Here is a 27,977-nt window from a genome sequence, read left to right as displayed (position 1 = left end):
CAGCCAGATGGGCTGTGTGGGGAGGGGAAGCTCTGTAAGACTTCAGCATGTGCCCAAGATTGGGGACCAAAGAACTACTAGTCACCCTGCTGGGTGTGGGGACATCACCCCGGGAAACCAACACCACCTGCTCTGGAGCACCAGCGTCGGCGTGCTTGCCAAGTCCAGTGGGTCCTGTAAGGAAGAGGAGAGCGTTGGAAGGAGCAATGTCCAGTGGAGAGTCCAGTTGAAAGGACTCCTGGTGCGCGGCATGAGGATATGGCTGCTGCATCGAATGGGTTGTTGCCCGTGTCCAGATCCAAGTCAGAGACCCTAGTATGCCAGGAAAGGGCCGTCGTGGAGAACGTGAGACGAGTGCCGTGCGGGGAGAGTAAAGCATATGTGACATCGTTGTGGTGACCCCGTTTGCCAGGAGGGGCCACAGGAGAAGTTATTGTAGCCAAAAAGGTCTGAAGGCTATGTGGGACCTTAGCAACGACCCAATATGCCAGGAGGGGCTGCCGCAGGCAAACTGCCACGTGGTGAGGGCCAGTATCTTGTATGGAAGTATTGCAGCAATGGCGTATGCCAGAAAGGGCCGCCAGAATTTACTGTGCTGTGAGAATTGGGCCTCCAACGAGAACTATTAAGCTGTGTGACCCATGGGTGAAAGAAATTATTGCGCATGACCTGGCCCTATGGGCTGAGGATGCTGCAGTGGGTGCATCGCAACATCTCTGGGACACACATCATGAGCATTGGATTCAACCACCTCCCCCATTGGAGAGCACAGAAGTTACCATGCAGGATTAGTACCGGAGTGCCTCCGATTGCTGCTGGAACTGGCCGCGTAAGCTCAAGGAGAGCCTACGCTTGCCTGCTGCTGTTGCTTAACCCCCCCCCCCCCCCCCCCCCCCCCATGCAGACCGACTCACCAAGCAGGAATGGAGTCTTGCAAGTGTGTAAGTGCCTGCAGGCAGGTTGAGACATGCTTCCTTGTTGCTGGAGCCAGTAAAACTAGCTATGGGCCTACTGGGTCACAGGGGGAATCGCTGGTAAGAGCACTGCATCAGCAAGTCGTAGTGGACTCTTGAGCTCTTGTACCACCAGAAGCAGTATGTACACAATCTGAATAATCCCCAAAATATACATCTTAAATGTATAGAAGTTGCTCACCACCATCTTATCAAACGTGTAAACAATTATCACCAATATTTGTGGCATACCAGAATATAATAACCCAAACAAATCTACATCTAGAATATGTACATGTTCTACACCATCACTTTCTTAGCAAATATTAGTATGAACCTTCCAGTACACAAATTTGTGTCATCACAACCATGATACTACTCCTATCATAATCAGATGAGTGAGTGAATCACTCTTATGTCAAAATGTTTTACTGTCACTCTAATCACCTCGGAAAACTAGATATTAATGGTCTGTATTGTGACCACATTCTACTGCCTTTAATTTCACAATTTGCCTTGCATCTATGTAGCCTCAACTCCACTGCCGCCCCCCTTTCAACACACTTTATAAACATCCACACATGTTCTAGTTCTCTCCTATAAGGTGTAATGTTTATACTTACTCTCATTCTTGTGCCACTAAAGAATCATCTAGATCTGTGTCACCCCATGGTGGCAGGGGATCCTTATGCCTCATGGTATGGAGGATTTTCAGAGATGCTAGGCAATCGCTTGCATTTCAGAACAAGCTCCAGAGTATATCCGTTCAGTATGGCCAAAGGTGTGGAAGCAGTATTACTCCACCTGAAATAGATGGGTAAGTTTGCATCTTGAGCAGGGAATGGATAATGTGGGGCAGGAATTTTCCACATCCTAAATGTTGGAACAAGGTCTGCCACAGAACAATTGAGAGCAGTGATTTCAGTGGTCCACTAAGCAGTGGATTGCTCCCCAGTTGGAAAGTATCCACAAGTGAACATACGTTTAATGTATGTGAGGTTACCATTCAAAAGGTAAAAGCTATATGGATCGCAGAGTACTTAACGTCTTTCTTGGCCAGCAAATGAGGACCCGTCCAAAAAATCATGGTTTGCTAAACTGAGTATGTTTTGCATCCGACGGTCTAAAAGCGCATAATGGATCAACAACTTCTCTGGTCACATCGTCCCTCAAAACAGAGGGACATTCTTGACTGCCAAGGGCACCAAGAGTAAAAATGTGTACCTTACCTAACATATCATGCACACCAAAGTGAGCAATGTCGCCGAGTCTTCTGTTTCCTTGCAGAAGCAGCAAACTAGGAAAATTTGGCTTGTTACTTCGGAATAATGTAAGGTGTTACCCAAGAAGAGAGACTGGCAGAGAACTCAAGTGGGTAATTAAAGGGTGTGCTATTATTTGTCACCAGCAAAAAAAAAAAAAAGCTCTAATGTACCTAACTTAAAACAAAGTCTGCTGCGACTGACAAATGCAACCAGTATTCTGATGGTTTTGTTAGAAAGCCACATGTACATCCCTACTAATAATGAGGGTGTTCTCTTCACCGTAAATTAATCCATTTTAGTCACCTTGGAAAGATTAGCTGAGAATCCTAATATGTAACCTCTGTAAGTTGCACATAGAAATCAGCTGAGAGAATGCTTTATCTTACCTCTCGCCAGATCAGAAAAGGTTAGGAACCTTCAATGATATTTGCACACGAGTTATCAGGTCCATGAATGATCTTCACGCCTCAGCCATCTTTAGAAGGCCTTTCACATCAGTAATAGTTAAAGTAAATAACATAGGAGTCATGGATTACAAATTCCCACAATCAAAATGTGGCAATTAAGCAAGGAAGGTGAAAAAACATTTCAAATAAATATAGCAATATCTAAAATAAATAACTCAGACCTATAATACGAAATAAAAAGGTTTATTGAGGTATGAGCTAACAGCTGAGGTAACAATTTGCATAGATTTCCAAGTAATAGCAAACATTCAACTTTAGGTTACAGATAAACCTTAATACTTAAGCTCAACGTTTGTTCTGTTTCAGAGTACATGATCCATTTAGTATTCTCATTTTTTACCTACACATGTTCAAAGACTGAGGTCTAGATCTTTGTATTAAAAATACTGTGATTTGGCAAGTCAGAAATTGTTATGGGATGGCTGGTTTAAACTCAGAATAGATTAGCCACACTTATTCGTTGTCACTGTTCCCTTTCCACATCTTTAAACTCAATTGATGGACACTCCAAGCAATACAAACTTCCAACTTTATTTCATTTGAAGTCTATCCTCCATACCACAAAATGTAATTATTTCTTAAATCTGTTTGCACTGCTCCTAAAAATGCTTTTGTACATCTACAAGGGGGCAGGCAAGCAGGCATAACATTTTCGACCATGGCCCATGCTGACAGTTAAGCAAAATAGATCTACTTCTGGCCTTGTGTTTATTTCAAAACGGAAAGAAACACCACATTTTTACAAAACGTTATACCCATAGGAAGAATATTCCTATCCACCATGAAAAATCCCTGAGAGCCCCCAAATAACAATTAAGGATAAAACAAATAATTAGATTTGAGTTGTTCATGGACTCTGAATCCTTCAGTCATTCAAGGGGCTGGTTGGGCTAATTCTCTGAATTCTTGTCCTTCTTTGCAACCATTGTTTTGGATTTTGGATTTCCAGGGGTATTATAAAGCACTCAGTTTTCTTTTTGAAGAGGAGTTAAAATGTTTGTACAAGCTACAGGTATTTATTTGTAATTGCATAGTCTAGCCCAGATAGCTCGGGCAACAAAATGCTGTGCATACCTGAAGAATGATAATTAAAACAGAACACAGAGTATAAAAAAATAATTTAAAAAAGGATGATGGATACTTAGGGTATGAGCGATCAACGTAATGTCTGAATTGCCTAACTGTATTAGCAGGTGAAGTTGAACAACTGATGTTAACTCAATATGCCAGCAATTACTTGATGCAATTCAAAGGGTAAACAACATTTAATAAACTGCAACTTTAATGGATTTAAGAACTCTGTCCTACTCTCCCTACTTGACAACCTAGTTGGCAGCCCTCCTACCAACAGACATAATGAAAAGCTGGTGTTTAAGATGCTCTCCCAACATATTTTGGAGCCTGTCACACCTGCAAGTCTCTATGCACAGCAGACTGCACACTTCCTTATTGTACTACATCACGAATCGCTGCGTTAGTTCAAACCGCTTAAGCCATTGTTGGTGACCAGACATGGTACTGGGATGGCTAAGCAGGCTCTGAAAAGGAGAACGAGCAAGGGCAGAGAAACTGAATGGACAAAGATAAATTACTTTTGCTGTACTTTTAGTTTCTCAACTGGATTTGGACTGGTTTCAGAGATTAACACAGCACAATGAGGAGACTACTTCATACAGAGAAACAGCACATCTGGTATGAATACCTAGTAATGGCTACTTAACAGATGAGGTTAAAAATAGTGCTCCTAAAAGTTTTGTTTATCAGGTTAAGGAGGACAATGTCAACTCATTGAGGTAACATTTCTTTTCTCAATAATTCATTTGAAGAAGAAACCAGAGGTCTATAGATTCTTCTGGCAGATCTTATGAGCCAATGGAGACTGTTGTGAAAGTGAGAGGAACCAGCTCAAAGAAGGCTACTTTTTTGAATGAGGACGCTTAAACTTAGAATTAAGCCCAAAGAAGAACTGTTGGAAGACAGAGCATCATCTGACCTCTTGACAGTTTGCATATGTAGGCAAATTAATAACCAAATGAAGAGTGCAGTTGGCATCCAGAGTAATCTGAGGGGGGGAGAACTCTGAACAGGACAAACTACAATAGGTAGGCATCCTTAATTTAGCCAGGGAAGAGTAATCTATTTGATCATGGCTTCTTGTGACTCACATTGGATGCCACTAAACACAAAAGAAAAGGTTTCGGGTATGCATCCATAGTGACATGAACTACTTAGATGAAGGTCACAGAGTGAATCTACTGGATCCAAAAGCCATCTCACTGCTGCCTTTGTGCGAGTCAGGGTCCTCTATGCAACAGTAAATGGTCAGTAAAGGAAACCCTAAAAACTTCCTGGGTTAAAGAATCCACAGACATGTTAGGCAGGCTATTTGCCTTTGCCATATGCTTGATGTTTTAAATCTTGTGGTGCTTGTAGCAGAGTATTTGGTGGTTCAATAGAGACTAAATCACAGGGATAGTATGTTCCATTAGCCAAAATCAAAAGCAAAACTTAGAGTAGAAAAGATTGTGAAATGACTGGTAGATGGAGGGAGAAGGTATCCGCTCAAAATAGGTGATGGATGGTCAGGTAAAACAGGCCTTAAAATTATTCTAAAAGAATAGCGTTTCAATTAACAGCTTTAGGTTTGGGTCTGCTAGAACGAGGGACTCCAACTGCAGTAGGAAGACGGAAGAGAAGGATGACCAAGTATTAAAATAGATTCATATTATAAAATTGGCCTGGACAGGCCCCCCCCCCCCCCCCCAATAAACTGATCATAGTAAATCGTTTGCCTCAGCTGTTATGAATGTCTGCATTAATAGCTTGCTTGAAATGGATGTAGCTCCCTGTACTAAAATGTCTAAGAGTTTGTGACATCAAGGAACCAGTTTTGAATATAAAGGTAAGTATCAAATGAGACACATGATTTATACCTTTCCATAACCAATTAAAATATTTTATCAAAACGAGACAGCTGAAAATAGCTGAGGTAAGAATTTAAAAAACATGTTTTTAAGTTGCCTGGTAAAAACACTCTAGGTATTTTCCAAAGTTGCTACTGCTAATATACAAATGTTAATCAATCTGTATTAAACATTTAAAAAGAGTGCTTACTTCGTTAATACAAAAATGTACAAACATACTGTACACTAATTCACAGGATATAAAGTACAATACTGTTTGCAAATCTTCTATTTAAAACTATTTACACAGGATTCAGAAGACGTTTATTTCCACTGTACACGTACACTGTCTTTGGGTTATTTGCTGCTCTTGCTTTTCCCATATAAAAACGACACATCGGATGCCTCACTGTACTTCGGTCAGTGTAAAGTTACTAGATGGTGAGCCTGGACACGAGATTGTATTTAAGGAACATCCCGCTTCCTGAGTAATTCTCTGCGTGTAAAACAAGATGTAGGCTTGAACTTTGCACACCTCTTCCACGGTACAAACGTTGAGCTTAGAATCGTTGCAGTGAACCCAGAATCCTAGGACAAAGAAAAAATACCCAATTACAGTGTACTCATTTCACAATACAATGATATCCATTCTCAATTTAGCTTACAAAATGAATAGAGTCAGTGCAGATTATACTATACCTTAGTATTCTCTAACATAATGCAAACAAAACAGTTTCTCACTCTGTACATGTTTAACTAATGAGTTTGCTGACTGTCCCTGAAGGACAAGGGTGCAAAATTGTAACTGCTGCAGTCGTTCCATTGGCCTAAAACTATGCAAACATTCATGCATAATATTTGTTTAGACTTCTTTCTCTCATGCGGGAATTTCAATTTTTGAGGACCAAGTGGCTTGCTGTATATACCATAAAGAACCAGGCATCAGGCTGTGGACGCAGAATAGTGGACTTCCAACTTTGGTGTAGTATATATAACCAAACAAAGATGGGTTCGGTATCACAAGTGCCAAAGGATAATTCCTCATTTGAAGTTAGCAACTGAGAATTCTCAATGCTCCACAAACACCATCAATATTTTACAACCTAGTACAAATGTAGGAATAGTCCATAACTAGTACGACTAATAGCACAAATAATGAGGGCACTTACATACCATCTTCATATTTTAGGCAGATTAAACACACAGGCCGTTTAATGATTTATTTTTAAAAAGCTGGTCAATCTAAGAGCCAATACTCTTGACACGGGTGTTTATTGAACTTCCAGCCAAATATTGCAGTTCAAAAGGACCAGAGTTCTCCAATGCTTTTTAAACATTCAACCCAAATAAGAGCTACAAATTGAAATAGAATTCATATTTGAGATGTATGTGGAATCAACAATGCTGGAATGCTTGAGCGACTGACTGCAGCTGAACTGCAATGTGTTTCTCCAGAAATTTAATTTACAGCAGATAGTTAACTTTTAAAATGCGTCTCAAAAGAACTATGAAGCTCATTACTACGAATGCTACCAACTCTGTCTTATCAAAACAAAGACTGCACTTGGACCTACTAATTAGGATAAAAATAAAAATAATACCACCTAACCACTGAAAGACCTGCTGTTGTCGTGACTAGAAGTCTTGCTGATTGCAAAGATGAGTAAATACTCGTCAGAACACTTTACTTTATATTTTTGACTGTTGGTTTTCAAGTTTTGATCCAACAAAAACTTGTTACATTTTAATGTTAGACTCTTCTTGTTGTAAAGAGTTACTCTAAACAATGTTGAATATTCCCAACATTGTGGTAAAAGAGGAAACTCTTTGGTCCTCTTTTCTATGTTTTTACATACATTTAGACATACTGATTAACTTTGGTCTCCGCAAGTAAATTCTGTAGCTTGAAGTTATGAAAATCAGAAAGACCTTTCTGGTGCTAGGCCCAGCATTTCTTATTTTGAGACGCAGAGTATTTAACAAGTAGGAACTGCAAAGTAGGGTTTGGGGCAAATAACGGGATAAATACCATCATTAACACCATTTAGATCTGAGATTGCAGCTGATTTCGGAGAGGCCACAGCATTGGTACTGCTGGTCCAAGAGTAGCCTTTAACACCTTTCAGTACATCTTAAATATCCTAAAAATTCTATAAATCTTAAATATTTTGCTTGAATTTTTGCAAGATGGTATAACAAAAGAAAAAAAAAACCTATGACCATACTTTTGAGATCCCTTTACAAATTCGGGGTGCCCTTATATTTGTGCCCTCAATGAGTTTCTTCATTAAATCAGAAGGGAGTTTAAAACTATGGCCTTCACAATAGAACCTAGAAACAAAGTAAAATGAGAATGTCAAAGTGCTTAGCACCTATGGATAAACAGATGTCTTACTGACCTGAAGATAAAATCCTATAAACAGAAAACGTAGTTGCTGGGACTCTGCCACTACCCAGAGCGATTTACCCTATCAAAATTTGCTTCACAGATATTGAAAACCTACAAAGCAGCCTTTTCAACTAAAGACTGCTGCAGAAAATACTCCTGTTACAAGGGGCCAAAACAATACAAGGTCCAAGGGATACTTGGGCTGGTCACTTCAAGAATGACCTACAAAAATAGGGTCCAAGTGATATGCCACATTTAGTAATAACACAACACATTTTGCCTTGGCTAAAATACATTGTCAAAAATAGGATCCAATTTAAGCTCTGTGCATAGCTTATAAAATTATGCACACATTAGGTTCAAGTGTTTATAAATGCTAGGCGCCATGATGTTTTGCAGCTTATGCTCTTGATTAGTGAAACCAGATACTATATTAAAATAAATTATGGTGAATTTTATTTTGAATCATGCTAAAACTTTTCTATCAGCACAACGTAATAAGTAGTCCACTATTCACCCGCCAAATGACACGATGTTCGCAGTTAAAGAACTGCCTCCCCTGGTGTATTTGTAGCAGTGCAGCTTGTAAACATACATTTACCTGTTCATAAGATGAAAAATAAAAGGTTGCTGTGAGGGGAGAAAGATGGGAAAGGAAGGTGCTGTAGAGCATGACGGACCGGGGGTGGTGGTGGGGGGGGTAAGGCAGGAAAAGGTGGGGTGATGACGACAGGGCTTGGGAGAGAGTCGAATAAAGGATGTCAATGAAAAGGGGTAAATGGCTATGGGAAAGCTGTAGCACCACAGGGGGATCAGGAACAATGGGATAAAGACGCGGGGGTTAAGGATGAGGGGGCAAGATGCAGATTTGAAAGAGCAGATGAGTAAGAGCAAATGAAACTGCACACTAAGGGAACAGAAGGCAGGTGACATTCTGCCCCACATAGCGTTAAAAGCCAACTATAACACATACATACAAATAGATAATTAGTTCAGACTAAAGCCGTAGAAGGATGCAACCCATCCAATCAATAAATGGCAAGACCAAAAACACTCCAGAGGCAGGACATGCACATGTATAGGGAGGAGATTTATTGTATCAGGAGCAGTGAGATGAAATGGACAAGAAAGTTATAATGGAAAAGGGCAGTTCCAAAGCCCCTTACTATTATATTGACATCTACTGATCCATTTTAGTTGTAGCAAATGTTGTGGTGATTTGGGATACTGTTTACTCATGATGGTTGAGTGATATTTCTTAAATGATCCTATTAGACAAAAGGACTGCATTATCAGAACATTATCAGAACCTGTACTGTGTTTTAGGAGTCCTGAAGTAGTGGCAAAAGGCAGCGAAACATGTTGCTTAATCTACAAATCGCTCTAAGTTATATTAAGACCAGGTTATTTAAATGGAAGTCCTTAGATTTGTGATTTGAAGAAATATAAAATAATCTTTCTGCTATCCTTTTGATTTCAAGGAGCTCTGGATATTATGTAATCGAGATATGGACTAATAAATCATATGCCAAAAAGACTTGCATGCACTTGTTTTATAGAGATCCTCAATGTCAATAAGGAAGATTTCTTTTTTAAACAAATTTTGTTTTTTACATACATTTGTGAATAAAGGATATGTACATAAAAAAGTCTTAGTTTGTTTCTCCTTGTTTTTTTTAATAGATTTTTTAAAAAATGTTTTATAAGAGATGTGCCCCTTTTTGAAAATGACTTTATAAAATTAAATTGCTTTTTCCTTGGGTGCTGGTCATAAACCGGTCTGATAGACACCTTATGTAAACCAGCCACACTTTGTACAGTTATAATTGCATCCACGATTAATAAAGGAACAAAATCTCAAGATCCACGATGCAAAGAAACAGCCATAAGGCATTACATTATGTGAAGCCAATGAAGCATTCCAACTAGAAGGGAAGGTCCCAGAGAAGAAAAAAAGTACGTTCATCGGTGTCTGCATAAAAGCAGAGGTGGGTGAAGCATTCTGCTTTGAGAACAAACTCAGCCAACCACCGTGTGGCAGAGTTTATTCTCATGCGTGGCTCCAAAACGTTAAGTTGGCGAGCAAGAATTTGCATCCCATAGCGTGAACGCCTCCTGTGAGATTTCTCAATGTGGGCGGTCACAGCAGGTCACAATCGTTTGCTTAAGAAAGCTGCCGCGCTAGTAGAAAATCTACTCTAGCAGCAGAAAGAAGCAGCGCTCTCTGGGGCACCGCTTGGTGCAGTTCGCACTGATTTTATAACACGGAACAAGGTCAAGCGATTAAAATCCGCCCACGGAACTCTGCGAATCTCGCTGAGTTTTTACGTTACTACACACGTTCATTCAACCCTACATAAAAGTACAGAAGCACAAGCTCTTAATTGAAGGATTACAAAGACTGCAGCGGAGTTGAGACACTTAAAAGCTGTATCATGACAGCTGGACTCCAGTGAAAGATGAAAGCATTTCTTGGAATGGCGATCTTTTGAGAGAACAGGCCTCAGAATTAGCATTCTATATTTCATTTTTATTCACTTTACTTAAAAATGATAAATTACAATTGGCCCTAGCTGGGGGAGGCAGAGATGTCCAGACACATCACGAAGTCCAACAAAATAATAATAAGCTCGGCTCAGCCGGCCAGACTTCAAACTACCTGCAGGCCCACAACATATGAAGGGAAATTCCAGACGTTCCAGTTATTGGGGAGGGTGGGCTCATCAAATGATGTGTTTGGAGCGGCCCCACAGCCAGCGTACTTACACGAAGAGTGTGAAAGTTATTGAGATGGAGGTGTGAGGCAGTGGAAGGCGAGGGACGCAGGATTGAATTATGGCAGCGGCTGGGGAAAGCCATTGAACAAGTGGCAGCACAGTTGGAGAGAGAAACAGTACACAGTCGGGTGCTGGGGGAGCAGTTAGTGACAGGGAGATAAGAACACGAGCCCAAACGATAAGCATACAAAAGCGAAAACATATTGGAGCATGGGGAGGGTGGGAGAAGTACATGCAAGAGAAACTGCAGTTGAAACCTGGGCAGAGCACATGGGGAGACAGCGAGCCAACACATGCACTCTCAGAGTGCATGAGTAACAAGACATAAGTAGTTCCCTAAAAGTGAGCAGTGGAAGAACACAAGTCTCCAGGGGAGGAACAAATACAAGATAGACGAGGCAAACCATTGACTAAGCAAGCAAGCAAATGAGCGTGACCATGCCAACCAATGACAATCAATTGGTGGGCTTTAAGCCTTTGTACGATCTTGAGAAGCTGACAAGCGATCTTTTGCAACCAGACAGCTGCACTGTCTGGTAGGTTCAGCCTTGACAATAGCTTTACTTCAAGACTTCTAAAATCACATGCTGCTGATTATTCTACCATCTAGTGGTTAGGCCTTAAAAACATGGAATTATGTAGCAATGGAGGACAAAATTATGTCATAACAAGGTAAATTATATGTTTTAATGCGGCACATTTGTGAAGGCATTACTTCATTATTTTGTCACTTATACACTTAACACTGTCTGGACATAGGCTGCACCACATTAGTACCAGCAATAAGCAACAGAAAGGTAACCAGTCAACCTTTGCGAAGGCCATTCTCCTACATGGTAACATGCCACGGCATGTTTAGCAACGTTTGATCCGTTTGTGCTAGAAACACTTTTTAGTTAAAACCTGCAGATTATGCAGCAGATGCTGGATAAAATGGCAAATGCAGCAAATCCCCAACCATGCGCAAAATGCATTCGCCACAAAAATCACACAATTCCAATGGCCCAGCCCATAGGTGAGGTCAGTGAGACCTGGTCCTACCCCCCCCCGACAGTAAAGTCAAAATACCAAGCTATCTGACCACCATCTTCAAAATCTATTTTCTCATTGACAGTGATGTATGTGGAAGTAACTATTCGTGTTCAACTTTATAAACAAATTTAATTATTCACTATTCTTATTTAGCAGGCAGGGCAGAACCTTGTGAATCTAGAATGGTTTCTACTGTTACATGTATACAACTCTACTCTTGCACCATGAACCTATTCTTGATTCCCATTATGCTAAAATCGATTGTATAGCAGTATGGCCCACAAGGGAGGGGGTGGGTGATGAACTGCTGCTTCTTGACTTTCTCAAATATTTACACATTTGTATTTAGTAAAAATGTCTATGTAGTTGCTCTGCAAACAGGACACATTGCTGAATAAGGCCAGAGAGGTGCACTTCTTCATTATAGAAAGTGTTCGGTCTTGCATGCAGTTTCCTCCTTGCTAAGAAATAGCAATCACATTTTTTTGTCCAATCCATGGGACACTTCTTCCTTTGGATACAAATTTGCCTACTAGATGTGACACAGAATTTCAGTTTGCCAAGGAAAGCTTCATCTTATACAAATAATTATGTCCTAACATCCAGAATACATAAGTGTTTCTGAAGCCATAGTTTGAACATGACAAAATACTGGTTAATGAGCTCTCTGGTCTATATAAAGAGGTGTAATTGCTTCAGGCATGTACATATATAGTGATTAATATAATACAAATTTAGAAAGCAATGAAGTGCTGACTAACAAGCAGAGCACATGGGTACAATTTGTGATAGTTATGGAGAGGAAAGAAGTGGGTTCCTATTAGTTGGGAGGGGATGGGCTTGATAGGTTGTAAAAGGTGAGTTTCAACTTCATTCAGGATTTCAGCAGTTTAGGAGCACTGCAGACATCTGTAAGGCTGGTGTTCCATAACCTGGCAACAGACTGAAAAAGTCTGCTTTATTTTCTTGCTTGCACATTTTCTTCCGCAGTTTGGCTACATCCTGAATTTCCGGTACGGTGCCGTCTGCTTGAAGTGGTCAGACTTTTGCCAGGTATGAAGAGAAACATAATGGTTACTTACTTACCTGTAGTAGTTTTGCAAATGGAAGAATTTTGGGTCCAGAATTATCTTAATAGTCTTTTTTAGGTCTCGCCTAAGATACAGCATGTCTCTCGTCTCCAAGAGACCTGCTGTATTTAGACATGGGCTTGAAAAATTGCCCGTCTTTTTAATTGGTTCCTCTTGCCGTCCTTTAGAAATGCTGCCTTTGCATTGGTGAATATCCTTAGTGGTCCCTTATTTTGGAATACTGTATCTTCCCATGAGGACTGCTGCGGTTACATGTGTTCTTACTGTTCAGGTTATTTATACTTTGAGATAACGAGGAAAGAGGCAGGCCAACCAAAAGTTAAGTGTTCCGTTTACTTGTGCTTCAGTCAACCTTCATTCGCTTGCCATCCCTTAATCTCCCTGTGCCTCTCCATCACCCCTCACAAAACACTGCTCACAAGTCCTTACCACCCCTCCAAGGCCACTGCTAATTTTGCTTGTTTTTCCGTCTGGTCAATTTTTGCATGATTTGCAGTGCAGTGTCCTCATTTAATCTTCTCCCCTCAACCCACTTACACAACACTGCTTGCCCTCCCCACCTCCAAGATAGATGCATTGATTTCTTATCCTTATTTTAAATGTTTTTATTTATATAGTGCGGTTATCCAGGCGCTCGGGGGAAATTAAAGGATCAACCCATTACCCCTGGATGTTGAGCCGACCCAACACTCAAACATGGATCCCATGCTCCCTAGTCTGCAGCTCTCACCGCTGTGCCACATCCTTTCCCGAACCATGTTGCAGGGTGCAGTACCTTATGTGGCCAAAAGAGGTCCTAAGGGACAACCAGCGACAGCCTGTGGTACGGCACCCTCACAACACTGCTTGTTTTAACGTGGAGTCTGAACTGCCATTTTCTCTCCCAGCGCTATGGCACCACCACTGCAGGTGTTTTATAATAACATTGTTTACGTTGTTGACTAGCTGTGAAAGAAAAATCAAAATACAAAATCCGGATAATTGTAAATGATCCTGAATAGTTTGTAATAGTCCTCGCCCTTATTCACTCTTCCGTTCCTCCCTTTCAGGGCTCAGTTTCTCTTGTTAGGTTAGCCCCCTACAAATAACTAAACATGCAAACCTGAAAAACGAGAACTGGATTTAATTGCTAACTGACTTATTGGGTAGATGTTTGAATGTTCTCAATTTGTAATATACATAAATATTTTCTTTGTTTACATGAATACTTTCATGCAAGACCCAAGTCTCGCACAGTTTACACATGCATAACATGGCCGCATGGAACTTGGTGTATTACAAGTTGAAAGACCTGTTAATAAAGCCCAAAATACTTGAAATCGCTATGTTACGCCCATCCCGATTTTTGATTTCCTATCTAGCTAAATTAATATTTATAGCTGCTGCCAATACACAGACAGTTAACCTAAATTCTTTCCATAATTGCTCGGGAAAAGCACTCTTACACTATGAAATTTCAACATGTTAATTCGATGATTGCTGTAGTCTGTGTAACCAAAGCGTTTTAGAACTGTATTCCTGTTGGCGCATCGGGGAATAGTGACATTGGTTTATAGTGCTTGGAGTTCCTAGCCTGAGCAGAAAGCACTATGAATATGTAAATCATTATTTTAAAATTTGATTACACACATTATATGGCTGCTGCAAAATATGTAATTTAGTGTTTAATATAGAACAAGTGCTTTTAATAGTTATTTTAATAATACACAATCTGACTGAACCAAGTGAAAACATTTTTTGAGAATTGTCCATTACATGTACACACTCAAGAACTCAGCTACTAACAACTTTAGGTTACCTCTAACAAATAACAAATCTTTATCATGAAGCTTCAAGTGACTTCAGCAATTAAAGTCTATACCAGTTCCCAAGTAGCTTTTCCATTCCACACAATATTTATTTTTGCTAGAGGGCACCATGGTGAGAAGGCATGTTTCTTCTTTACTTCTTTCTTCCCCGCCTTCCATTCGCTTTCAGATGGTAGAACCTCAAGGCTGGCATTAACCATTCAGGGGCGGTTGCTTTTTAAAAGAGGTCTGAGAACTTTAAAAATATAGATTTTAAAGCGGGCATGCCATACCCCACAGTTCTCGCCCACTTTAGCATTAAGTGTTCCATTGTTTGCAAGCCCTCCAAATGCATCTGCCGCCTAAGCAACCAATACTGACAAATACAAAGGAATTTTCTTCTTTTTTGCACAAATGGTAGCATTACACAACTTTTGCATTCTTTTGTTTCAAATTCCATGCCACTCTATGCATGTACATGTTTTTAAAAGGATTTTGAGGGTTATTTTCACATAAATGTTTAACTTCTACTAATATCAGAAAGCCATTTCTTCCAAATTGGGCAGTGCTTTAAAAAAATTAATTAAAAAAAAAAAAAAAAATGCGTGCACGGCTGCCATGATGCATGTTTTTCACAGAAAAAGCATTGCACTTGGCACAGTAAAGGACTTGAGTTTATTTTACATATTTAAATTGGCCAACATTACTTTAAGTATGTAAAACAGAAGAGCGTTTCAAAATAAAGGAGTATGTACTTCATGCTGTACAAAATACAACAGAGAAAGACATTTCTTCATTTTATTGAGGAGGGGTGGACGTATATTTTTATACTTTTAAAACACTGGCATTTACAACGCCAATAGCTTCAACTCCAACAAATGCGAGACCTATTGCATTTCCAATGCTTATTTCTTTGGGGTGGAGTCGATCATTGGATGCCTTGTCCTTTCCTCGGACGTCACCCACCACCAGGAAGCCCTTTTACGTTGTTGCCATCTTCAGATAGTTTCCCCTTTTACTTGGTGACTTTAATCCTTTGTGTGCCTTCGTTTTTTCTCACTCCTCATTGACCTCCCTGTTTAACAGCCTCCTCATCTCTGGGGAGGAGGGAAGCTTGAATGTGAATCCAGAAAACTCTTCATGCTGTAAATCTAGTCCTACAGATAAGTAACCGTTTGGTTTTGCAGTGTGAATCTTTTCCTGATACACATGCTGTGCACGGATGTTAGAACAGTATTGTCCCCCATGGGAGTTTGGGTTGATATTAGTTTGAGGATGTAAACAGGTGCTTTAGTACTTTGTACTATATCCATGCAGCAACATTTGTGAAGGTGTCCGGAAGACCATGTGGCTGCAATAAAAATACCTTTTATGGAGACATTTGCTATAAACGCTAATGTGACGTCTTTCATCCTTGAAGAGTGTGGTCTTGGTGTCTGTGCTAGTCATACAACAGCTGTTTTGTAGCATGTCTTGATTGTTTAGACTATCCCCTTGCTGACAGGTGCATCCTTGTTGTTTGGTGCGAATGAGATGAACTGGCTTGCTTTTTGATCTTTCCTGTAAGCAATACAGGACTGCCCTTCTTAGATCCAGGTAGGGCTCTTACTGCCTGTGCTTTTGGATCTCAGAAAAAGCCTTGCAGCTATAATGCTCGATTAACATGGAAGTCTGAGATGACCTTTGGTTTTACCACTCTGTCCTTTTGTATCTGTAAACTGGGATCTTGCAATCCTCTTCATAAGGACGGGACTTCGATTAGGAAGGCCTTCTTGAGTGTCTGGCATTTGAGATCTGCTTCGTGCATCGACTTAAATGGGGTCGTCACAAGTTTTAACAACCCTAGATTTAGATTCCATAGCGGTGCAGGCAATCCTTTGTGAGGCTATACTCCTTGCCCCTTCCAGGAACCTCTTACTCACTGGGAATTTTAACAACCCTCTTCCTAGGATCCCTATAGTATATGCTACTATGCCAGAGAGATGGATCTTAGAGAGGTGCACGATAGCCCATCTAGAAAGTGGGTGCGGTACCTGAACACCAAGGTTTCTTGTGCGCAATTGCCTTCTGCTCTTTGTTACACAAATGTATAAATCTTTTCTACTTTGCCTTGTAGCACTTCCTTCTTTGAGATTTTTTATTGTCTTGTGCGAGACATAGGTGCCCAAACTCCAAGTAATCAGGAACCATGACAAGCTGAAGGTTACAGGCTCGGGATATCATCTCTGGCCTCTTTTCATTGTTAGTACATCTTGGTGATAAATCAGCCTCATCACCTTGCTCCGAGCCATCTCCACCAGTTCTGAAAACAATGTCTGTCTGGCCAAATAAGGGGAGAGGAGCAGGAGTGTTATTGGTACCTGTCTGCAATTGTTTAACACCAGGGGTATCACTGGAATTGGGAGGAAGTGTATGTAAAGCTCCATGGCCAGTCCATTGACAGGGCATTCCCCATAGACGGTCTGTGTGGGCACTTGGATGCAAAGTTTTGGCACTTTGCGCTCTCTGGTGTTGCAAACAGGTCACTTGTGTAACGAGTATGTAGTTCTACTTAACCAGTCTGCTTCTGTGTTTTGAACCCCCTATAGGTACAAGTAATATCCTCTTCAGGATGATCCATTTCATATGTCCTGCTCTAACCAGGACAGTGTTTGTGACCTTGTTACCACCGGTTTGTTGAGGTCATCCTGGCTGTATTGTCCTTTTTAATCAGAAATGTTCTTTCATTGACATGGTTTGGAAAGATTTCAATGCCGAAAAAATGATCTTGAGATCAGTATGGTTGTATTTTAGTGCTTCATCCTGGCTCCATATCCCCGATGTTTAATTTTCCCATGTGAGCCTCCCAACCTGCGTGGGATGCATAGGTCATGCTGGTCACTGAGGGAGTTTGGTGTTTGAGGCCTGCCCAGTGTAATGATATGTGTTCCACCATTGTCCTTTCTCTAGAACCACCACTAGATCCTCTCAAATCCCTGGTGCCAAAGACCATTGAAACTGCAGCCAGTGGGCAAGCAGTCTCATGTGTAGCCTTGTGTGCCACTAGGAATATGCAGGATACCATCACTCCCATTACTTTACTATCTATCCTCACTGTCAGACCGTCCTTTCTGGTAAATGCAAGTTTGGTCTGCCAGTGCCAAAGTTTTTGCAGGTCGGGAAGGCTTTTTCTTCGTCAGAGTTTAGTCTTGCTCCCAAGAACGTCTTTTGGCGAGGCCTTTCCTATGTTTAGGGAGCACACCAATTAGTGGAGTGAGTGTGACAATGTTAATATTCTTTATGCACTATGTGAACAATCTAGTCTTTACTAGCCAATCGTCTAGGTAGGGGTAGACATGCATCTTGTCTCAAACGTAATGTCACTTTGTGAATATCCTTAGTATAGATTTGATCGCAGAACCCTGAACTGATAATGTACCCTGTCCACGACTAATCATGGGAACTTCGTGTGGTGCTCACCGGCATGTGGCGTCCTTGAGGTCTATTGGTGCCTCAGTCTCACTTCCGGAGTCACAGGATGACCTCTTGCAGCATGACTATCTTGTACTTTTGCAGCTTTATTAATTTATTCAATAGAAGCAGGCCCAGGATGATTTTCCTGTTCTCACAGTAACCTTTACATTGCATGTCTGTTTAGGATGTCCTTGACCTCTTCTAGTAGTCCCATTTTCTCAGGTTTGTTGCAAGAGCTTCTCTTTGATCTAATGCGTGGTGGGGTTCTTAATAGTTTTATACAATATCTATGGTGTATTATCTTTCAAACCCATTTTTCAGAAGAGTTTCTATTCGGTGAGGAACCCTCAGATTTTTCTCACACATATTAAGTGTAGGGAGGGCCATGGTAGCAAGTTAATTCCTTGTATGCCCTGTTCCTTGAAGAGGGGTGCCTCTTCCTCCAGCCCTGTCTTGCAGTGCTGGGGTATTGCCAGTGAGGGAGTGTGCTGTGTGAGCTGGCTTGGGGCTCAAAGCTGGTGTGAGGGGGGGGGGGGGCTGGCTGTGACTCCCTCCCTTACCAGTGGTCTTCATTGTGCTGGCCCTCTCTGAAAGTTCCCCTGAACTGGAGATCTCTTTTTTGCAGAAAATCATACACTGCTGGGCCGAGTCTGGTTTAATAAGAGGCACCATTAAACTACTAAACCCTATTTAAATGCCCAAACTGGACTTCGTACTTTCCACTTCACCCTCTGCCCCAAAATACACACACAAATACACACACACACAAAATATATACACACACAACCCCCCCCCCCCCCCCCCCCCCACGGCCTGCTTCCTGTAAAAACAGACTCCATCACGCTCTGGCTCGCTTACACAAGTTATTTATTGCGACCACACACAACCTGGTAACGCATTTCAACCGCCAAGCAGTCTGTCAAACAGATTCTAAAAATTGTTGTGATTTGGTAACCACTTGTTGGGATGGAAATACTTTGTTAAGCAGTTATCCAGCCAAAGTATGTTACTGGTCAGCGCCCCTCCTTTGAGTTATTTTGACCTTATAAGTCAGTGGTAATATCTTCTGAGTTATAGTGGTTATGATCCTTTTAATCCAGACCCTATCGGGCACCATTATATTCAGGAGCACAGCTGTTACCCCCACCACTGGTGGGGAGACTGTATTTGTTCTAGTCTGTAAAAGGTACAGTTAATTCTCATAACCAAAGTCCTTGGCCTTCTTATATAGCACATGCATGAAGCATGCCTGTATTATGTGTTAGTGTGAGTTACCTTTGTAACTAAGGTGATCCATTGAGCTCCATGGGTTTGTACCGCACAAGATAGCTTTCTTTGTGTTGGACTCTAGATAGCCATTATGGGTGTCCCAGTCTTCGGTCTCGAATCCCTGACACTGATGGGTGGAGAAGTCACTTGCCCATTCCCTTCCAGACCACTCTTGCCATGTTTATGGACACCTCCCTTGACAACTATTTTCCAGACAAGCTTTAACATGTGAGAAGGCTCAAAATGGTCTTAGTGTACATACTGAAAAGGGAGCCTGTGGAAATGTGTCACACCAGGGGATAAAAAGTGTTCCCATTATTTGTTGTGTTTTAGATAATGTCTTCATTTATTTTTGATTATTTTATATTTTTTGGTTTTGTTGTGTACTTTGAATTGTATTTGTTTTGATTATTGTGGTATATTTTGTTTTGCTCCGTTTCTCAATAAAAAGATTTATTTTTTTTAAAGTGTTAACATTTTCGAAGATTTTTAGAACTTCGAAAAATGTTGCAGTCTCTCTGGTTGGCTCTGGCATGCCACATTTGCCAATACATTAATTTCAGTACGGCCATACAGGACATGGAGGACGTTTACATAGCTGCATATGAAAAGGAAGATAAAGACGAAGAGTGGAACCCCTGCATGGTTGCAATTCACATGGAGCCCAAGCCTGGGAAGCCTGAGTTGCATTGCTGCTTAAACTGAAAGAAGCAGGATCTGTACGTTTGTACACGGAGGTGGACTGTTCCTGCCGGATGCAAAAGACAATGCCCAGCTGCATAGGATGCCAATTAAGAGGGTGACAAAGAGGCTGCCCAGTAGCCACACGATCAGCAGTATCCCCACCTGCATCCCGTAAGAGAACCCTACACTTGTGAAAAGACCAGCATTCACAATAAGTATCTCCCACTAAATAACATTGACAACAGTGCTTAGTCTTAACTGAAATTCAAGTACCAGGCAGATTTGTAAAGGTTTTGGTTGTAATTTGGGCCCAGATGCTGCTAAGACAATCTGTTTATTGCTATATATCTTATCCTTAATTATGATTTTACTTGCCTATTATGGAGTGTGATCTATTATGTTAGACAAACTCAGTCTCTACGAGCTTCCAAATAATGGAGAAAGTATTTCCCCCTTTCCCTGGTTACTTAGAGACAAGTGCCTACAGGGCGTCTTTGAGTCCATCAGTCTAGTGGCCAGAGGACATCTACAGTACACAGGAATATGCAGATGGCGCCCCAAAGGTGGGACTTCCGCAGGAAGCACGGCGACGTCACGAGAGGTGCACCAAATGGTGGGTCGTTGCCGCCCACCTGGGCTACAAAAAAAAAAAAAAAAAAAAAAAAAAAAAAAAAAAAAAAAAAGAAAGACTACGAATCCGGACCCAACCACAAGATCGCGGAATAATGCACAGCATAGTGAATCCAGAAAGATTCACGCTGCAAAATATGCCTTACAATTTATATATATGCTGGCATACCTGTCAAGTGAACTCCAATAGTGGCACAGCTAAGTATCAAGTGTGAGCATTAAGTAGATTAAGTATGAAAGGATAATATCAGTTATATATTTGCGATGGTAGTCAAAATTGAAACACTAAGGAAACCTTCCACTTGGCTCCACAAGAGGTCCATATTGTGGGCCTATGCGCCTTTCATAGAGTAACCTTGTACTAAGTGTTTAAGTCTCAAATTCTAAGACTTTACAAGCAATTTCAGTGACTGTAGTTCTGTCAAACAAGTTACTTACTTTCGGTAACAATATATCTGTAAGAGACATTAGTTATAGATTCCTTACCTTAGCATTACTCCCAGGCGTCAGACTGGATCAAAAGAATTTTCTCAGCAGTACTCCTGCGCATCGGTAGGTGGCATCGTTCGACTCTGCGTTAGGCGTCGTGATCGTGGGGATGACATTGCGGTAACTACTTAGACACCGCCCCGGCGTGCTGACATCAGTTCTTTTACACGACATTCCATGCCAGAAGCGCAGAGCCATGCAAGACACTGACCACTGGTGCACAGAAGCAGTAAGGAATCTATAACTAATATAAGTCTTACAGATATATTGTTACCGAAGGTAAGTAACTTGTTCATCTGAAGGAGACTATTGGTTATAGATTCCTCTCCATAGAATAGATACCCCAGCAATACCAACCCCGGAGGTTGGTCTGCGAACTAAGTTCACACCAGAAAGTCCTGGAGAACTGAACCCCCAAAGAAGCAGTCGCTTCCGGCTTGACTATCCAGGCAGTATTGTTTAGTTAACGTGTGCAGTGATGCCCACGTGGCTGCCTGGCAGATGTCACAGAGGGGGGCTCCAAGTCCCAAAGCAGTAGTGGCCGCCTTCGCCCTGGTGGAATGGGCACGCAGTCCTACTGGAGGCTCTTTTTTCGCCAAGGAGTAACAGATTTTAATACAAAGGACGAGCCATCGAGAGATGGTTCGTTTTTGACCGGCCCGACCTTTCTTGGCGCCCACATAGGCAACAAAGAGTTGATCATCCGCCCGGAACTGTTTTGTGCGATCCAGATAAAATAACGCACTTTTTGGATCCAAGCGGTGGAGTCTCTCCTCCTTGGAAGGATGCGGGGGCGGGAAGAAGGTGGGCAAAGTAATGGTCTGTCCTATGTGGAAAGAGGTAACCACTTTGGGTAGAAAAGAAGGTCTAGTTCGAAGGACAACCTTGTTCGGATGGACAGTAAGGAAAGGAAGTTTAGACGATAGAGCCTGATGCTCCCTCACCCTACGAGCAGAGGTGATAGCAAGCAGAAAAGCAGTCTTTAAAGTCAAGAGTCTGAGAGGACAATTATGTAATGGCTCAAAAGGAGCACACGTAAGGTAGGTTAAGGCCAGATTCAAGTCCCACTGGGGCATTACGAAGGGAATAGAAGGAAAGAGGAGAGTAATGCCCTTAAGAAACCCATTTACAATAGGGGACTTAAAAAGAGAAGGCTGATCAGAAAGGCGACGAAAGGCCGAAATGGGCGAAAGATAGCCTTCAAGGGTGCCTGCTGGGCTAAAAATAGAATTAATAGGAGAACCTCTGAAAGAGGGGCAGAAAGTGGATCCACAGCCTTTGCTGCGCACCATGCCACAAATTTGTTCCGTCTACAGGTGTGTACTGTTTTAGTAGAAGGACGCCATGGCTACCAAAAAAACATTGCAGAATTCGGGAGGAAGGTCGAAGGCGGTCAACTGTCGCCGCTCAATCTCCATGCAAGGAGATGGAGGCTGGCCAGGTTCGGGTGGAGGACCGTCTCCTCCTGCTGCGACAGAAGATCCTCCAGAAGAGGCAGTCTGATCAGAGGATTTATGGCCATGTTCAAGAGCTCAAGATACCAGACACTTCGTGCCCAGTCCAGAGCCACAAGAATGACTTGGGCCCGGTCGCACTTGTCCTTCTGCCCAGAATGCTGAAGTGGTATAGGCGTAAAGAAGACAGCAATTCCATTCGCGATGAAGTCGCAGAGCGAGTGCCACCTTGGAAATTCCAACGCACAGATCTGGTGACATTGCACATTCTCTTCGTGGCGAACAGATCTAACCAAGGCTCTCCCCACTGCTGAAAGAGACCTTGCACCACCTCAGAGTGAGGACGCCATTTGTGATCGATCATGCACCGGCAGCTGAGTTAGTCCACCATGGCGTTCAGAGAACCTGCTAGGTGTTGAACCACCAGGGACATACCCTGATGTTCCAGCCATGTCCAAAGGAGAAGAGCCTCTTGACATAAGGTCCACAACCCCACCCAGTCCTGTTTGTTGCAGTACCACATGGCGGTGGTGTTGTCCGTGAACACCTGCACTACCATGCAAGGTGGTGGAGGCTGGACTGGTTCGGATTGAGGACCGACCCCTCCTGCCTTGACCGAAGATTCTCCCAAAGAAGCAGTCTGATCAGAGGGTCGATGGCCATGTTCAAGTGCTCGTGATACCAGACTCTTTTTGCCCAGTCCGGAGCCACAAGAATGGCTACCATCTCGTCTCCAGGGCAGACAGGACCTGTGCTAATGTCAACATTTTGAACTTCTCCTTCCGGAGGAAGCGGTTGATGTCCCTGAGATTAAAGATAGGACGCAGCTTTTGTACTTCTTGGGTACCAGGAAGTAGTGGGAATAACCGCCATGACTTACTTCTGGCACAGGGTCTCGCTCGACATCTCCCTTGGACAAGAGAGCGGTAACTTGCTATCCACAGGAGCCCCTGTGCTGGGCTTGGACCAGGAGCCCAGAAGGACGTCAGTGAGGAGCTCATTGAAAGGCAGCAAGGGCTCCAAAGAGGCTGCTGCCGGCTGAAGCACCTCAGTCAGGAGGTTAGTCCTGACTGATACCGTATGAAGCTCAAGGCCCAAGGCCTCAGTCGCTCTATGCAACACCTCAGTGTAGGAAGCTCCCTCCTCTGTAGCCACAGTGGTCTGGGAAAGTATCCAGACCACTGGCAACAGCCAACTCCTCTTTCCAGTCCGGCGCTTCAAGCTGGTCTGTCAGAGGGTCAACACACCCCTCCTAATCTTACTCACCCTCCTCTGACCGCCACTCAGGGAAACCAGGAAAGCCAGCGAAGAACAGCGATATAAAAGTACCCTCTGGCGCCGGTACCTGCATTGTTCAATGCCGGTCCGGCTCCGTGTCCAAGTAAAGGGGGAGGCCGGTATTTATGCCAGCCGGGGACGCAACCGGCGTCTGAGGTGGCAGAGGCATCGTCAGACAGATCGGGCCAGGGAAGGTACCGTGAGGTGGACCGGCACCGATCCGGATCCAGGCCTGGATCCTTGGGGGCCCTGCGGCACCAAGGCCGGAGCTGCACTGCTGGCATTGAAGGCCTAAATCCGCAAAGGCACGCTGGTAGAGTCGGGCTGCCCAAATATGGAATGGAGGGCTTCGTAAAATGCACGAAGCTGGGCAGGGGACACTCCGGCTTCCGGGAAGGATTGGAAGCCGCAGGCTCCGAGGGCGGAGCCGGGGGACGACGACCCTCTGTGTCCCGTATCAGTCGATGGACGGGGAGAAGGCGAAGAGCGACTATGCTTCTTCGCCTTCTTCTTGTGCTTTGACTTACCCCGATGAAGAAGACTTTGATGACTAATGATGGTGGTGGCTGCGCAACCAGTTCCGTGACCTCTCTCTTGACTTGGACCTCAAGCAGCACAGAGCTGACTGCCGGGCCTCCAGAAGCTTTCGGGACCGCGCCCGCAAAGACTTCGGATTCATGACCAGACAGTCGGAGCACGACTTTGGGTCGTGGTCGTGCTCCAAGCACCAGAGTGACAGACATCAGCTTGTGACAGGAGTCACAAGGCCTGAAGCCGGTCTGACAATGGGACATCCCTACGTGCAAAAGAAAAGTTCTCGGTGCACTCGTTTTTCTAAGTGTTCTATATTATACGTGGTTCCATTGTGTGCTACACCATCTTTAGCACGGTGTCTGACAATGCCATAAAATACAATATTAAGGATTGTCAGGTTAGGCGAATATTAATGATTGTCTGGTTCGCCTAACCTGACAATTATTAACATCCTAATGTGCACCAGGAGTCCAACAACTCGAAAAAGATGTCGACAAAATTTGAAAAGGTTTTAGTCAAAAAGCGACTAAGGGTACTGCTCTTGCTGGATCAGCGCTGGCTGGTGCGGAAAAAGAAAGAACCGACGTCAGCACACAGGGGCGGCATGTCTAAGTAGATGACGCAACGTCATCCCAGCACTCACGACGCCGAAAGTGGAGTTGACCGACGCCACCTACCGACACGCAGGTGAATTGCGGAGAAAAAATTGATCCGGATCTAGTCTGAAAAAAAAAAATTTGATGAATCCTGGGGTTCATTCGAAGGTAAGGAATCAATATCTAATAGTCTTTCAAATACAGGGAATTTCACACTCTGAAATACAACTAAGTGGTGAAAATTTACTATGGATTTATTCAATAGATGTGTGCACCATGGCTATTGAAAACATGCTGTTCCTATTCCTCCTGTGCTACTTTTAAAACCACTGGAACCTGAGGTGAGTGGGGAAGCAAATGCAAGTATCCTGGGCTAATTCAATGCGCATTGCCCCCTCTTAAGGGATGTAGATACCCGGATAAATTATTGGCATTTTGCATTCACATGTGATGTTAATAACTATAGGGAGCATATTCTATATGTCTACTTTAGGTTTATTTAACACCCATTCATGTGTCACCCAGTTGCTTACCACCCCCCCCCCCCCTCCATGAATGATATGCCATTAGGTGGTTCTTGGATTGGCTTCTCTCCAATTGCTTTACTGACTGAATTTTACAGTTGAACTAAAACATTTCTGATGGCGTCTTTTAATTTCTTTTACCAAAGTTCCCTTCACTAGAGTGGGGAAAACCCTGCTAGCTAAACATGCCTAGAGCTCTAGCCCACAGATATATGTTGAAGAGCTTCCTCTTAAGAATATGAACTTAGTTATAGGTTATTCAGCTCAGTGTCATTCATCAAACTAGTGTGCCAGGTCGTTGTGGTAATCTCCACCATTGGGACTGGTTCTGTAAAGGTTCAGTTCACAGTCATGATCACCAAGTCTCAAAATTGTAAAGCTTTTACAAACTTGTGGCGACCACCATATCCGCCTAGTCCACAATGACTGCAGTCACTAATGTGAGAAGGACTCCAAGCATTCCCTCATTTCTATAAACGCCACAGTCCTCACTGTGAGATAGGTGGATAATAGTCTGGAATTACTTAATTCACCACAAGGTAAGAACTGCGACGGTTTCGGAGTTTCTTGGTTCGGAACATAATTCTGCATCTGAAGTGACGTGCAGAGTACTTTATAGGCACTACCCATGCGTGCTCACAAAAAATCTTTTGCAGAGTTGGCTTCTGACCCAAATTCAGGCCAATTGACTGTAGAGGCAGAGTGCAATAGTAATGGATTCACTCTATTCAGATTGACCTGGCTTTACTGAAATAAACTTCCCATTATCAGTCAATTGTCCAGACAGCATAAATGTAGGTCAACTTAGATGTATATTCAGCACTGCTTGACACTTAACACTGGCAGCAGGTGCTATGGCATAATACAGTTCTGGCAATATCAAGGTTATTGTGGCAAATATCCCTGTTTGACTTAGCACTGTCGTCCTAGAGCTCATCTGAGTAGGCGTGCATTGGAGTCCCTAACTTTGTAAGGGCCCATTGCTTTGGCTGCCTTTATCCTTTTTTATTTGTTCCAGTGTCTTATGCGCTGGGCAACCTAGAACGTTTGCCCCATCTAATTGCCAGTTTAAGATATTAGCGTTCACTCCTGGACTAAATTCTGAAATTCTAATTCATGCTGGTCGTGTAATAAATAAGTAGGGATGCCACTGCCTATGAGCCATAAAAGCCAAACCAGGTTTTAAAACGTACTGGATATAATCTTTCCATCCTGCAATATACAGGTGATCCATCTTGTGCTCCTCATTAAGGCATTTACTGAGTGGCCTAATGTCTTCCCATAGTTATCTGACATCTATACTCAATACTGCAGGGGAATTAGGGATAAAACATTGTGTTCACTGCTCTTTAAATGGTCATCTCAACTACTTTTAGCTTTTTACTCTGCCGGTCTGGCTGAGAACCACTTCCCATCGCAAGAGTTTCATTTTTTTGTGCTGTTGAAACCATCAGATTGCGGGATTTTCTTTGGTATCAAAGTTAACTTTTTGAAAACTAGCTATGACAGATGCACATTTTTGAAGATTCTCCCCCCACCACCGCACTATGCGCCAGTAGGTGGAGTCATATTGCTACGCAACAACAGTTCTGCTTCTGAAGTGATGAGCAGAGTATTCTACAGGCACTACCCACGTACGCTGACTTCAGTTTCTTCCTTTCTGCCCCTGCATGTGCATATCAAGAGCTACTTCTCGTCTCTTTGAATTTTTTATTTTTAAATACTACTAGCAGTGTGCAAGGGAGAGGTCACCTCCCAAAACGAAAGGGTTTAAACTCTTTAAGGAATGTTGCAAAACGAATGTCTGACGGATCCAACAGGTTTTCCTGTGGTGCATGGGGTTGGATCACGACTCCAAGTACTGTAGAGAATGTGTCTTAATGCAACTAAAGGACATACGGCTACTGAAAGTGAAGCTTTGTCTTCAAGCACCGAAAGACTTTACGGCATGACCAGTTGAGGTTTATGGGAAGCTCCTGCAACCGACCCTTAAGTCGTTCCCATGGCAGATGGTAGACCCAGTCGAAGTCTTCTGGCAAGTTTAAAATGAGAAAGAAGTCCAATCTGGACTCCTCCCCTTACCGCCACACTCAAACTCCAGAAGGTGCAAGGGCATCAATGTACCTCCCGCTCCTAAAGTCGATCCTCGGAGCAGATTCTAATCCTGGTTCTGAGGCAACACTACTTACCAGAGTGTACAGCTCCTCTGCAACAAATGGAGGAATTCTGTGAGTACATGGCTAGGCTCTTTGCCACTTTACCCGTTTTGAGGTGTGCCTTTGGGCCAGAAGGAACTGCAAGGCCTCCCACCTGGAATTCCCCAGGAGAGAAGGCTCTCCGCACCATTTGGGCCCTCTGGACCAGATACAGTTCTGTACCTACACCGAAGCAGACTCGCACCC

General features: G+C 42.8%; 1 protein-coding gene across 2 annotated transcripts in view; it reads right to left on the bottom strand.

Moving 5' to 3' along the window:
• Nucleotides 1-2,852: 2,852 nt before the first annotated feature.
• Nucleotides 2,853-27,977, bottom strand: part of USP44 (ubiquitin specific peptidase 44) — a 243,494-nt gene continuing 218,369 nt past the window's right edge. For both annotated transcript variants that reach the window (XM_085653378.1, XM_085653379.1), the window contains exon 6: nt 2,853-6,176. In XM_085653378.1, the coding sequence (XP_085509504.1) occupies nt 5,995-6,176 (182 nt within the window). In that variant the 3' untranslated portion in view covers nt 2,853-5,994. The remainder of the gene's footprint in view (nt 6,177-27,977) is intronic.

Source organism: Triturus cristatus, chromosome 4_1, assembly GCF_964204655.1.
Source record: "Triturus cristatus chromosome 4_1, aTriCri1.1, whole genome shotgun sequence".
In the NCBI taxonomy this organism is placed as follows: domain Eukaryota; kingdom Metazoa; phylum Chordata; class Amphibia; order Caudata; family Salamandridae; genus Triturus; species Triturus cristatus.
The sequence above is the reverse complement of the archived record's forward strand: the minus strand, read 5'-3'. Positions and strand labels throughout refer to the sequence as shown.